Source organism: Colletotrichum tamarilloi (assembly GCF_030869305.1).
Source record: "Colletotrichum tamarilloi strain Tom-12 chromosome Unknown Scaffold_33.1, whole genome shotgun sequence".
Lineage (NCBI taxonomy): Eukaryota > Fungi > Ascomycota > Sordariomycetes > Glomerellales > Glomerellaceae > Colletotrichum > Colletotrichum tamarilloi.
Window position 1 is genome coordinate 1 of NW_026849416.1, and position 13,607 is coordinate 13,607.

The 13,607-nt window shown below is 51.2% G+C and overlaps 5 protein-coding genes across 5 annotated transcripts; 1 reads left to right on the forward strand and 4 right to left on the reverse strand.

Moving 5' to 3' along the window:
• Positions 1 to 43: 43 nt before the first annotated feature.
• CTAM01_08873 (uncharacterized protein) lies at positions 44 to 364 on the reverse strand (the record flags this gene model as incomplete). The annotated part of the gene is made up of 1 exon (XM_060524893.1): positions 44 to 364. The coding sequence occupies one exon, from the start codon at positions 362 to 364 to the stop codon at positions 44 to 46; it is 321 nt and encodes a 106-aa protein (XP_060380333.1).
• Positions 365 to 1,362: 998 nt separating this feature from the next.
• On the reverse strand, positions 1,363 to 2,340 carry CTAM01_08874 (short-chain dehydrogenase; the record flags this gene model as incomplete). Its single annotated transcript, XM_060524894.1, has 1 exon — positions 1,363 to 2,340. One exon carries the CDS (start codon positions 2,338 to 2,340, stop codon positions 1,363 to 1,365), a length of 978 nt encoding a protein of 325 aa, XP_060380334.1.
• Positions 2,341 to 4,252: 1,912 nt separating this feature from the next.
• CTAM01_08875 (aldo-keto reductase) lies at positions 4,253 to 5,329 on the forward strand (the record flags this gene model as incomplete). The annotated part of the gene is made up of 1 exon (XM_060524895.1): positions 4,253 to 5,329. One exon carries the CDS (start codon positions 4,253 to 4,255, stop codon positions 5,327 to 5,329), a length of 1,077 nt encoding a protein of 358 aa, XP_060380335.1.
• A 235-nt stretch (positions 5,330 to 5,564) lies between these two features.
• CTAM01_08876 (uncharacterized protein) lies at positions 5,565 to 6,302 on the reverse strand (the record flags this gene model as incomplete). Its single annotated transcript, XM_060524896.1, has 1 exon — positions 5,565 to 6,302. The coding sequence occupies one exon, from the start codon at positions 6,300 to 6,302 to the stop codon at positions 5,565 to 5,567; it is 738 nt and encodes a 245-aa protein (XP_060380336.1).
• Positions 6,303 to 8,390: 2,088 nt separating this feature from the next.
• CTAM01_08877 (uncharacterized protein) lies at positions 8,391 to 9,983 on the reverse strand (the record flags this gene model as incomplete). Its single annotated transcript, XM_060524897.1, has 6 exons — positions 8,391 to 8,558; positions 8,641 to 8,796; positions 8,851 to 9,021; positions 9,074 to 9,345; positions 9,401 to 9,739; positions 9,944 to 9,983. The coding sequence occupies 6 exons, from the start codon at positions 9,981 to 9,983 to the stop codon at positions 8,391 to 8,393; spliced, it is 1,146 nt and encodes a 381-aa protein (XP_060380337.1).
• Positions 9,984 to 13,607: the final 3,624 nt, after the last annotated feature.

Here is a 13,607-nt window from a genome sequence, read left to right on the forward strand (position 1 = left end):
TCCTCGAGAGCCTGACGAAGCTGATCTTCGGTATATTGAGGCATTATATATAGAAGAAGACATGTGCAAAAGATGAGCCCATTTGGACGCGAATTGAAAATGTTGTGATAAAAGGAGGTTGGGGGTGGGCATTGGGTTGTGGTGGATTTTCGCGTTTTTGTGGGTGCCAGAAACAGGGGGGTGCCAGGAAGTGGGTATGTTGACTTACAGCGCCGAGGTTGCGGAGTTTCGAGTCGCTTTCTTCGTGGCGGGAGAGACCGTGGATTTGGTAGCCATCTTTGATTGCGAGTTCTGTTATGACGGAGCCTACGTAGCCACTGGCTCCGGTTAAGAAGATGCGCTTTTGGGGGATTTGAGAAGTCATTGATGGCTTGACAGGTTATGAGGTGAGTTAAGTATGTGACGGAAATGAATGTTGTCGTAAACCGAGTTTTCACTTCATTGTGTTGGATGAGCTTACGGACTGTCTTATAAGTAAGTATTCAAAGGCCTCTAGGTTGAAGCTACAATCAACCTACCCAACGTCCTGGATTGCCTCAATTCGTAGTCTCTGTTCGGGGTTGTTTCCTTGCACGCCGTGGTTGAGTAAGCAAGACGCGGAATTAAGCACAACCAACCACAATCTCCATATACCCTCGATTGGTTGCCTAATCCAGTAAACAGTCGATCCTTCAATGTGACATCCTAGTTCGACTGCATAACCGATTGCTAATATAACGGTGGTAAGACTAGAAAAGCGCATCAAGAGAGGACTCTTGCCGAGTTCGAAGCTTCGGAAGTTTCGACTTGTCCGCTATTGACCCGATGCTTAGCTGAGTCGTGCTGCCAACGATGTCGTCAAATCAGTTAGTGACTTGCTTGGCCGGTCGGGTTTAAGTATGACTTAACCCCTTCTCATAACACAAATTGAAGATGGGCATCAGAAGACTTTGGAATCATGCCTCACTTTTGAGTTTCCTAAACAATGCCCCTTTTAACGAAATCAACCTTCCAAATTGAGTCAGTCTGTGTTACTGGGGCCATGATTGATGGATGAAGCTTCATGAGCGTGAGGTTGAATGCGATTCAAAGAACGATTGAGAGCTTCTCATTTGTCAAGTGAATACTAGGAGAGATGATTTCCAAGGAGAATTAACTCTATCACGAAATTAAGGTAGTTCGTAATGGACTCACAGCCCCCTCATGTTCTTTGCCAGATACACGAGGCACAGCGTGCTGATGATGAGTGCTGGTGTTTTTTACCGTGAAGACGAAGTGATAAACGGTACGAAGTATTATGAAATTGGGGAATCCTACGGAGACTAGACAGACAGACTACCAAGAAAACATGAGCTCATTGAAACCGGACACTATCATCCAAAATCAGATCTTGCCCGTCACACCAGGCTTGATGGCCTCCAGCTTCTGCACCAACTCATTCCAGGCACGATCTTGCGCCTCCTTTCCCTCCTTACTTCTCACAAACGGCGATGGCTCCTCGATACCGCAGTCAGACATGTACTTGCCGTGAGTATCGGCACCTGAGGCCCCGGCATGAACTAGCGTCCTGCTGCCGTACTCGGTCGTGCGAGCCAGGAGAAGCTTCATGATCCACAGGGTCCAGCCACCGGCCTCGCGTCCCAGCTCCGAGTGGCAGAGACCCGGGTTGACGCAGTTGACGGTGACGGGATACTCGGAAGCCGGGTGCATTTCTGCGATGGTCCTGACACCGAGGACCTCGAGCAGCTTTGAGAGAGGGTAGAGCTTGCCTACGGCATCGTCTGAGGCCTTTGCCCTTTCCTTGATGGTGTTGTAAATCTCGCCATCGGGGGCGGTGCGCTCCTCAAAGTTTGTCCAGGCGTGCACCTCGGAGGCGGTAATTGTGAAGGTAGGTCTCGTGTTGAATCTGGAAGCAGTCTCCTTGAGCTTGGGCAAGACGAGGGCAGTGAGCAAGAAGGTGGACACGACGTTGACGGTGATGGTGCCCTCCTCCCCTTCCATGTCCTTGAACTTGTTGTGCACCACACCGGCGTTGGCGATGAAGATGTCAACGCGCTCCAGCTCAGACTTGACACGCTCAGCAAACTTTTGGACGTTGGCGTAGCTGGACATGTCTAGCTGCCAGACGTCAATGACGTCCTTGCCGCAGCCGGTGGTGGACTCGATATCCTGCTTGGCGGCCCGGCCCTTGTCGAGACTTCGGACGGCGATGATCAACTTGCTGGCGCCGAGACGGACGTAGTGCCGGGCGGCTTCCTTGCCGAGACCCACATTGCTGCCGGTGATGATGATGGTCTTGCCCGCATATGAGCCGGTGGGATACGGCAGGGACTTGAAGAGCTGGCTATAGATGAAGCCCATTGTGTGCTGTAAGTGTAGGGTATAGTAGTGATTGATACGTAGATGATAGTGAAGCTAATGAATTCAGTTCTGATGATGAGAGGGGTTTCTCAATGACATGACGTTGAAAATCGCGTTTGGACGAAACCATTATATACTACCTATGGCCGCTTGCGACTTCATCCCAAGTCTATGACGGAGTTAGCAAGGGGGAGCGGAGCGGAGACCGCGCGGACCAGTTCCAGATGGTCGGGAGGGGACTAAACTTTCAAAGTGCAAGTCGGGACGTAGATGGGGTCCGCTGGCCGGGCGCGAGCAACCTTAACTCCATGCCGTGTCTCAGAATAGCGCAAAGAGGCGTATCTGTCAATTCATTTCGTTGGCTGCCTTCTGCAGTGATGTTGAGCTAGGTAGGTAGACGCCCATCCTACTGGTCGGACTTGTCACACATTGGAAGAGTTTCAAGCTCCGTATGTTGACGAATTTGTCTATTGGGGAGCTCATGTGCATTTTGGGTGGTCGAGAGGGGGGATTTGATGGGGGCACTGGGCATAGGTATCGTTGGCGGAGTTAAAGCGCTACTTGATCAGGCGAATTGCCAGCGAGGGCCTTCAGAACTACCCACATTTATACCTACGTAGAGACCTCAATGGGATTGGGAATAGTTACTGATTTGTGTGCCACAAAACTGGGCGGATTTCGTGCGAACGATCATTATAGTCAGGGAACCTTGTTGCAAGTCGCATGCATCGTACCTTGGCTGGACCACATCCAAGTGGCTGACTCAATTTCTCACTCAAAACCAACGACAACCAAGTCCTGGGAATGCCGTAAGCGACTTTGGCAATCTGGCCGCCTCCAGGCCACTCCTCTAATCTCATGACCAAAGGAATGGACCTGCAGAAATCTTGATTTTCAATGATCATACTCATGCCACCTGCTGAATTGTATGTGGTAGAAGAGCTCGAACATTCACACAGCTACAACTTCACGATGATGAAAGTTGACAACGTATGTGTGAAGATGAGCGGCGCTAGCTGGATCCCTGAGATCTAGAACAGAAACGTGAAGCCTTTCTAACCCAGCTTCACCGGCGCATGTATGTCATTAAGTTGAGATAATAGAACTGTCCGGTACACGAGCGCCTGAAGCCATCATGACTGAACGTAATCGCGTGTAAAGGCTCCCGAATGGTGTTTTGTCGCAAAAGGTTCCTGTTACCAGAGCGCCAGAGGTAGTGCCCTCACCCCCAAACAACCGCCTGTCGGCCACTGTGCAAGCAAGCTTTGTTCGTTGCCGGCTCGGCCAATTTGCCCCGGGTTTAAGCACTAAACCCCGGATTTTGCGGACCTGGGCCCTAAAGACGCCAAGGTCCGCTGCGTCTTCAGAACCAAAGTCCCAAATGCTGCGACACTGTTCAAAAGGACTCACAAGGAACGGACAAGAAAAGAGTCCGTCAATTGCCCGTTGCACTGTTTGGCAACTTTACGGTGGAAATGTGGCAGATTTTCCGTTGATACACCGGCTACGAAGCCAACTAGCCACCATCGTCTGACAAACATAGACTCTACACCTGGCCATGAGCAATGGACATAGACGGTCTTAACAGTGTTTTACCATCTCGAAGCCACGATAATCCAACTGAAGCCTGGTGATACTCAAGGTGTAAGGCTTCATGATGCGGATTTTACAACTATCTCCTCAGTACCCTCGGCCAGTGCTGATGAATCCACGCCGACGGTCAAGGTAAGATGGTCATTCAATGTCATGGAGGATTCAGGATGTTTGCTATATAACCATGAAATTTCAGCCGAACATCGTGAATAAGTATCTCATCAATTCACGCTCACCGCAACATCTCCAATCTTGACATCAACACCAGAATCAAAAGCACCATAACCCTCAACTTCCTTCAAAGCAATCACCATTCACAATGTTTGCACTTCCCGTTCCCGCCTCTCTTCAGAAGAGCCTTGACACCACCAAGGTTGAATATGTAAACCTGGGAACTTCCGGTCTTCGGGTGTCCGTTCCAGTGCTGGGCGGCATGTCCCTCGGGTCTAGCGAATGGGCGCCGTGGGTGCTGGACGAGGAAGCATCGCTTGAGATCCTCAAGGCCGCCTACGACCGCGGCATCAACACCTGGGACACCGCGAACATGTACTCCAATGGCATCAGCGAGGAAGTTATCGGCAAGGCCATCAAGAAGTTCAGCATCCCCCGCGAGAAGATCGTTCTCATGACTAAGTGCTTCATCTATGTCGGCGAGGAGACGAACCTCCACACTACCATGTTTCCTCAAGAAGTGCCCAAGAGCAAGGACTACGTCAACCAAGGCGGTCTCTCCCGCAAGGCCATCTTCAAGGCTGTCGACGATGCCCTCTCTCGTCTGGGAACGACGTACATCGATCTGTTCCAGATCCACCGCTTCGACCCGACCACGCCCATTGAGGAGACTATGAAAGCTCTCCACGACCTCGTTCAAGCCGGCAAGATCCACTACATCGGCGCCAGCTCCATGTGGGCCACCCAGTTCGCGCGCATGCAGTTTGTCGCCGAGAAGAACGGCTGGACCAAGTTCGTCAGCATGCAAAACTTCTACAACCTCGTCTACCGCGAGGAAGAGCGCGAAATGAACCGGTTCTGCAAGGAGACAGGGGTGGGTCTTCTTCCCTGGTCGCCGCTCTACGGCGGAAAGCTGGCGCGGTCTGTCAAGGCCGAAAACACCAGTATCCGATCCCAAGGCAAGGGTCCGATGAACCCCGATCTCAGCGAAGCTGATGAGAACATCATTCGCCGGGTTGAGGAGATTGCGGAGAAGAAGGGGTGGAGCATGAGCCATGTCGCGCTCGCTTGGATCCGTTACAAGGGCGGAGTTCCCATCACCGGCTTCAACTCTGTCAAGAGAATCGATGAGGCATGCGAGCTGCGGGGCAAGACTCTGACTGATGAGGAGGCCAAATACCTGGAGGAGCCCTATGTTCCTAAGAACGTCATTGGTCACGACTAGATGTTCACGTAGCACCTCATTAGTAGCACTCAATTCCACATATTTGCTTCTTCATATAAGGCGGGCGCTTAATTGAAGGTGCTAGATGAATCTGGGTTGAAGTTATGTCACATACCCACGTTGTGGAAGTTGGTACTACTGAGATTCATCGACCCTGGAAAACTACCCTCTGAGAAGTATGTACTACAATTCACTGACATGTATGTCTAGTTTCTTCCTACTCAGGGGTCTGCGGTCAAACCCCACCTGGCGCATACTCCCTTAAGGCCTTCGCCATTGGGCCAAAGGCCGCCCCCTCAAGCACCGTCTCACTCGTCCTCCAGCCAAGCGACCACGGCAACCTTTCCTCCACGAAACTTGCATTGATCCAATCCCTTCTCGCCTTTCCATCCTCGACACTTCCTCCAAGCGCGGCAAGAAGACCACTCATCTGCTCAACTGTAGCCGCGACACCAGCGGCATCAAGCACAAACTCGGGATTCTCCTTCCTCGCATCCTCGAGTCTCGCAGCACCAGCCTCAGCAGCTTGCTTCCAAGTAACGAACTCGTCAGGTAGTCTAGCCACGAAAGAATCCCAAATCGTTCTATTGAATCGCAGGTTATCACCCAGCGCTAGGTCTCCGCGACTCAAGCTTCCGTCGTGATCCAGTGGCTTTTGCGCCAGGTCGTCGAGGTGGAAAGTCCCGTTCACACCCGTGGTGGAGTATTTCAGCGCCGCAGGGACGGGGCCTGCAGACACAGCGCTGGAGAAGTTGAAGGCTTGCATCTGCGCTACCGTGGCGCTTTCACTTGAGATGAAGGCGCCGTCGCGGTTGATGTAGCCGTGATTGGCGAGGATATTAAGGGCTGGGCATGGTGAGCGGCGGTCGGTTGAGCCTGGGGCTATGTATGGGTGCTCTGCGTGCTCGAACTGCGCGTTTGCGATGGCGGCTAATAAGGCTAGAGCCACATATGAGAAGGTCTGATGACGCATGGTGGCCTGTATTATTTGCTGTTGAGAGCAGCAGATAACAAAGAACAGATGTGAAGGAGTGGCCGGGAGAAAAAACACTGATTTCACGCAGCAGATAATTCAATTGATGCTCTCGATAGTCAAAGCTTCAGAGCTCCGTTGGAAGACTGAGTTACCTTTTGCCTCCTGTACTTATATTCTTCCTTTGTCATGAACGGTGAGGCATATTTCTTCAACACTACTGAGAAACCTTACAAATCTTACAAATGGGCTCTTCAAGCCAGCTAGCCGGCGTCCGTAATGAGAAATACGGGAAGCGGCATTGGCCGAATAATTTCTTGAAGGCTCAATAGAGTTTCGATTTAATCTCGGGTGAGTATTCCTGGTGCTCGGCGGCTCCGGCATACCACGGTCCTATAATTGAGTTTCGGTGACCCTGCAATGCGGCTTTCGACATCCCGGGACCCACAGCCGGGCCGCATTCTCACCGCTATCTTTCTACATCACTATAAGATCCTTCTTGACACCCCAAGTGCTCGAATGTAGCCGTGAAATATTTTGTCACATCATCGCCAAACAATTCGTAAACCGGTAAGTCACTCTATATCCAACGAAACCTGGCTATAGTTGGTATGACGAACGAACGGCTTCACATATTCCTCGGGGCGTGTATCACAATTCTCCTAGTTTCCTGAGGCCTGAAAGAAAAGACGGTAAAAGCCGTCAATCTAGAATCAGCGATTCGCGTGGTTTTTTTGTCATGTTATGTCGCCTATCCAAGAGAATTCTATGAGATCTGGACAGCTCGGCAGAAGGGAATCGGAAGACTGTCTGCAGTGTTCGCTTGGAAACCAGCCACTACCATTACCCGGAAAACATACTATAGGGTTTCTCTATACTGTATTATTCCACATCTGAGTGCCATAGCTTATGGGTGACAAATATAGTCAAATAGAATGAAGCCTTAGGTTTCGGGCGATTCCCCGTAGAGCTACTCGACCATCCATCCGGGTGTCATCTTCTTTGCAATATCACGAGAACACTGCACTCCATCATCGTCAACGTACACCGTTGCTTCTCTGAGACCGAGGTCTGTGAGATGATCTTGGACGTCCTTCTTGGACGTCCTTCTTCGTCATCTCGCTCCTCGCGACAACAGCCTCAAATCTCTTTCCGAACTCTTTCACCTGATACCCGCGTTCAATCTCATCGTCTTTGAATTGTGGGAACCCAGAAGCAAACTTCTGAGAAGTGGCTTACATAAGTGAACCGAATCTTCAGGGGTGACCTCCATAAAAGGTTTAGACGTGTCATAGAAGTAGCTCGTTAATCCAACAATGCAAGCCTTGGGCCCGTCGTGGATTCTACGACTAGTATCCAAAAGCCTCATAAGATTCTCGGACTCTTGTGCTGAGCTGAATCTCAAAGTGCGATACCTAGCAGCTATTGAAGCAACCAAGTCAGACGCCGATAGAACAACGTAGACAGTCCACCGAGACTGAGACAGAGGAACCGGGAGGCGATCGATGTAAAACAACTACCCATATCCAGGGTCGAAAGAAAGTGTGATCAAAACCCTTTGTTGGAAGTTTGCATTGTGGTGTGCGAAGCATTCCAAAGCGTGTAAAAAAGAGCGCCGCGTTTCGCAACTTTCGATTCTCGACGCGATTTACATTTTGTAATGTTTGAAAACGGCGTCTTAAACATATTTGAGAACGTTGCTCCCACATGTTTTCGATCTGGATCAGCCCCATGCTCGAGAAGCTTAGAAATCAATGGGCTACTCATGAACGGGGTATTTCTTTAAGACAGCGATGAACCTCTCAGGCCGAAACGCCTTTCTGCACGAGTAGTGATGTATCAGGCCTCGCCGGTTAAGGGATAGCTTAAGGGGCATTAGGAGGAGGAGGACCAAGCAACAAAGGAGCAGCTCAGACATATATAGAGCGCTGAGAGTACACCTCGAGGGAAGGGCAGATTTCAGTAATTCATCTTCTAGACCCTAACAGCAGTTGGCCTCTGTGAGCTTCTTCCCTGTGTCATACACCTATTGACATAATGCTTTTCACTCCCTTGTTGTCGTCTACATTAATTTCAAGTATTTCATGCCTAGCCCTTAAACGATGTTCGCAATTCTAGCTTCATGTCCTGAGCTGTGTCTTCTACCGATTCGTCACCCGCACCACTAATAAATGATAATTCATCATTCTGCGTCATCTTTTCGTCAGGTGGGAGCGTGGGAAGTACCTTTAGGGAAAGGTTTTGCGAGTTCATGTCCTATAGAGTAGTGAGACCCTGTGATATCTGAAGTACTATTCTTTGGAATAGACTTTTCACGGATATAGATTGTAGGGCTTACGTTATAAACCTCAGCCAAGATGTAGTGACAGCGAAGAAATGCTGGGTCGGGCAGGTTCTCGTCACCATTGTGCGCACTAAACTGAACTGTGGGAGGCAGGATTCTTCTGAGATAGAACCGTTCGGCGGAACCAAACCATTGGATGGCATATTGATTCTAAGTCAGTTAGACACATATATGTTTCGAATTGCAGCTCATTAAGGAACTTACTTGGACGCCTGTGGACTTGAAAGCCACCTTCAGCTTTCTAAATTGTTTATGCAGCGTGTCCATCAACGTCATAACATTTGGAAGCTGGTTTATGCTTTCAGAAGCAATTGCTCCTTGAAGGTCGGTGAAATATCGATGATACGCGAGCCAAATTGTGGCAATTTTCACCGTCTACAGCATAGTGTAAGCATTCTGGTCACCCCATTTGTACAGGGATACTTACTTGGATATAACTACCGTTGGTAGTGGAGAGAGAGTAAGGAATGCAATGTGCACAATTAGTGCTGCATATCTTTCCCTGAGAAGGCTCCTCCCATGTATCAGACCAGTATTGGCTGACCATGCACTTCCCGCCGTCCCTCTTTAGACACTCGTTTCTCAGTGTCGCATCTCTCGGTACTGTTTCAACTTCGTGCAGAATGCTTTGTATCTCAGTCTGGGTGTCTTCATCCACCGGTTGGGAGATGAGTCCCTTTGCTCTTCCACGAGCGAGCACTGTTAGGTCAGTTATTAATTTGAACACGTATCATGTAGATGATTTGTTACTCACTAGGCTTAAGCAGCGCGTCGATTAAATGGTTTCTGAGAGCACGGAGGTTGTCTGGCTCATTTTGGTATAACCAAACCTCCGCCGCAAGAGTGGTGAGGCCGTTTCCCTCGAGCCGACGTAAGAAAATCTTCAACACGTGGCTGGTATCGTCGGACGGATCGCTTGGGACGTATGCATCGCAAGTGTCAAGCGCTACTGTTACTCCTAGTCGAGCCACCGAGTCGTCTCCGAGAGTTGAAAGCCTTTCCTCTATCAAGGCTCCATCAAGCTCGGGATGTTCTGAGACTGACATCGTGAATGACGACTGCTTTCCCTTAGACTGGATGATTCCAAATGTGTCTGTCGTTGGAAAGAATTTCAGGAGGCTACGTCGACTGATGACGTCGGAACATAGTTACGTACCTCTCATGAGTGCAGAACCAGTGAGGTGCGCAACTTCTCCAGGTTCTCTAACCAAGAAGGTGCGCAACTTCCCCAAGTTCTCTCACCAGGAAGGTGCGCAACTTCTCCAGGGTCTCGAACTTAGCTGAAACTTTGACAAACTTATCATAGCCTGGTTATCGAGAGGCGCAAATTTCGACATTTTGAACGGTACACAGGTTGTGTATGATCTCTAGGAGTCTCAATACGCCGTCTTCGAGGCTCACTTCATCCATACCATCTAAATAGAAACATATGGGACGATTGTAGTGCTGAATGGTGTTGAAGAAGAGCGTTTAGAGTTCCTTAGCAGTCTAATAACACCAACTCACTTCGAGACTGTACCCAACAGCAGTGTGCCGAGCGAGAAGTGATGCTTCAAGTATTAGCTGTACACTCACACGCCATGTAACCTCATCCAAACCCATTCATCCGTTCCATCTCCATTCAACCAAACCAGCCCTTGAAAAATCAACATCGCTAGCTAAATCGCCATAAACACATCACCGCATCCCCATTGTCATCACCATCAGGCTCAAAAAGGCAGATGCCAAGACCCCTCCAAGCCCTTGCATCTTTCGCCACTTTTAACCGACGACTGCCGGCAGGAAAACGGGAGCCGGGGAACGGACCCGAACCAGAAGTGTTAGGCAAACACGGCAAGGTAAAGCAGTTAGACCAAAAAGCGCCACCCGACAAATAAAAGCTGCAGGTGAGCCGATTCAGGAAATTCAAGCTCGCTGTTGGCATCGTCATTGAGCTGCAGTGGCACTGAGAGCACTTACGGCAGGGCCTCTTGGAAGGTGTCACGGGATCGCAGAGGATGCACGCAGATCGGTTAGTTCAATCGGCAACTCCTCTGATCTTCACATTTCTGCGACAAGTAGATTGAGTAAGACCGGACTACTCTAAGTATTGATTGGGAACTGATTTACAGAAAATTGGTTATTCTAGCTCCTGAGAGTGGCGGGAAAGAATCTGCACCGGACACTAACAAACACCAACCCCGCAATCGAGAATCGACCATGACAGAAGCGTGTTGCTAGCCCGACGGCCACACAAAGGGAGCTTCTGTAGTGTCAAACCCTCGCCTGGGACTTGGAAGTCGGTGCATACTCGCGCGTGACCTAATTCTTTGTAGATAATGCTTGTGCTGGCGAGGCTGTGTAGAAAGGAGAGAAGCACCGCACAACACCGGTCCAACCACTCGGTTTGCCCACCATGCCGGCCTGTCGCCTGTGAAGCCTGAGGAATTCTAATCGAGGAACTATGCAGCCATTGAGTGCCCAAAGTCTTTCTGCGGCTCTAAGGCGAAGGCACGGCCATTGCATGGTAGCAAAAGAATCGGGTGGCTGATCCTTCGACCTGTGTGCTTCTAGCTGGCAGGTGACAAGCCACGAGGGAATTCGATTGGCTTGATGCTTAATAGCTCAGTTCTTCTGCAATTGAGCACCTCGACTTGGCGCGCTGCGGCGCTTTCATGGCGGCTACCCCAGATCTGCATTGTCTCAATGATCGAACCAGTCATCACGACAAAGAGAACCTCAACCCCGCGAGTAGAGAGACGGTGAAGTTGGAGGATGGGTGGGATTGGCGGGAGGCAAAGGTTAGATACCATAGCGGCACTTGGATGGAGGGCTATGTAGCGGTGCGGCACTGCGGAAGGCCAACGGAGCCGGCCGCCGGTCGAGATCAGTCCATACCAAAGGTGTTAGTCAAAAGCTCCCATTAGTCGGCGGGTTGGTGACAGGTCAGTGACGACGACGACAAGTTCCGAGGTTCGATGGCGGTGGTGCCGGACAGGGGTCGAGCTCGGACCTGGGCACAGCTGCACCTGACTACCACGCTAGAATCCGGTGGTTTGGATCCATTTACACTGCCTATCGATCGTTAGCTTTGGCAACCAAGAGGACGGGCATTTGGAATGGGGGAAGAGGCAACGATCGTGCGTGCACGGCGCCAGCATCATCAGTCAACACCAAAGACGCGGGTCGGCGTTGCCATTCAAGGGCCCTGCGACTCACGTGTCCCGAGAACTCGGGATGGGCTGGGGATGGCCTGGTTGCTGGGATGGACGTGCAGCGTACCGCAGCCTGTGCTTTTCTTGTGTTCATGACGGCCCCGTGCGAGCAAAACAGCGGATGAACCTCAGGCCTGGATCGAGACACCACGTGACGAACATCGTGTGAGGTTCACGGTTCACGGTTCACGGTTCGGGCTGTGTTGGCTAGTCTTCAGCAGAGATCTTGGGGGTAATTTTTCCTTGGAAGTGCCCACCAGGGGTAGCAGGGGTGTTTAATGATAGGTTCTCCGCAGTGGAGAGAGAATCTGGACGTTCGTGGTTTTGCTGGAGAGAAAAATCCTTCCGAGCGGAGACCGACACCGTGCCCGCGTCCGGAGACCCCGTGGAGTGACAGAGTTTGCGGTGCGGTGACAATCAGTCGGTCTATTGGTACCGGTCTGGCGGTTTGTACGCTTCTTCGTATCTGTAGTTCAAGTTCGAGACGAACGGTGCGTCAGAGATCAGGCGGCCGGCGAAAACGCGGTCGTTTTACCAGTTTCCCACGGGGAAGAACAAAGAGGAGCCCTGGAGAAGAAGCACGAGGGCGGTGGGCTGGGGAAAAGAATCGAGACCAAGCCCAAACTCGGCCGGAAGCCGAGGCGATGAAGCACTGAAGCAGGCAGGGCAAGGCGACGCGCCACTGTTGACAGGCCGCTGTCGTGATTTCGGGCATGGTTGAATGGGGCCGTCATCAAAGACGGGCCGATATCACGGCCGTGACAGGTAAGAGTAAGCACCTGGGTACGGAGGCCGACCAGGGATGGCTCGGAAGGCACCCACTGGCGAACAGGCGCCGGGGGGGGGGGGGGAGGGAGCCCAAGTCTGGAGCGCCGGGGATGGAAAACTTGTTGGTCATTCGGACTTTGGGCCCTCTTAACAGCAACGCGCGCTGACTCGGGTGGGGTGGTGGTACGACGTGACTCTTTCGATTATAGGCGGTGACTTCGTAAGGACGGCTGTTGTGTACGGCTCATTGAACGAGGAGCGCGAAGCCCCGAAAGCACCCGCGGAATCAGACGAGCAAGCGCGCGATCTGGCGGAAGCAACGTCGTGATTGGGTACCGGCTTCGTGAAGCTGGAGATATGGGGTTGCTTGGAGACCCCGATATCTCCAGGCGGAGAGAAAGAGAGACAGACGGCGTCTGAAAGTGCATGTGAGGCGATCCACAACGGACAGGAACTCGGCCAAACTGGACACCAAGACGAAGTGTCTGCCATAGTAGACTCCGAATAGAGAGATCTATAGGTAGTTAGCGCATCGAGTACCACCGAGCATTGTCCCATTTGGGGCCGGGGCCGGGGGATTGGAGGAGAGATGATGGGGAAACTTGGGGGAAGGAAAAAAATAAGTTGGATGGGAATGGGGAGAAGTTGGGGGAGGGCGTGAAAGTGCGGGATGAAGATGGGATGGATTGAATGGGGTTGCATCCATCTCATGCAGTCCGGATAGCGAGATGCAGCAGCTAGCAAAGCTACTGTAGTTGTAGGTTTTGGCGAGGTTGAATGGCCCGAATAGCTTCAAATAACCGTCTAAGCCAGTTCGATTGTAGGTGTTGAAGCCTGAAGATGGCTTAGTTGAACCAAGAACAGTCAAGCGAGCTTCACACAAAAGCGTCGAGAGCTCTATCGTAAGGCGTTGTAGCTTGTGGTATCCACGGATAGGGAGAGACGTGTTGGAGGGCTGCAGGAGAGCATGCGGGAGAGCCCTTGGGGCTCCAACGTTGC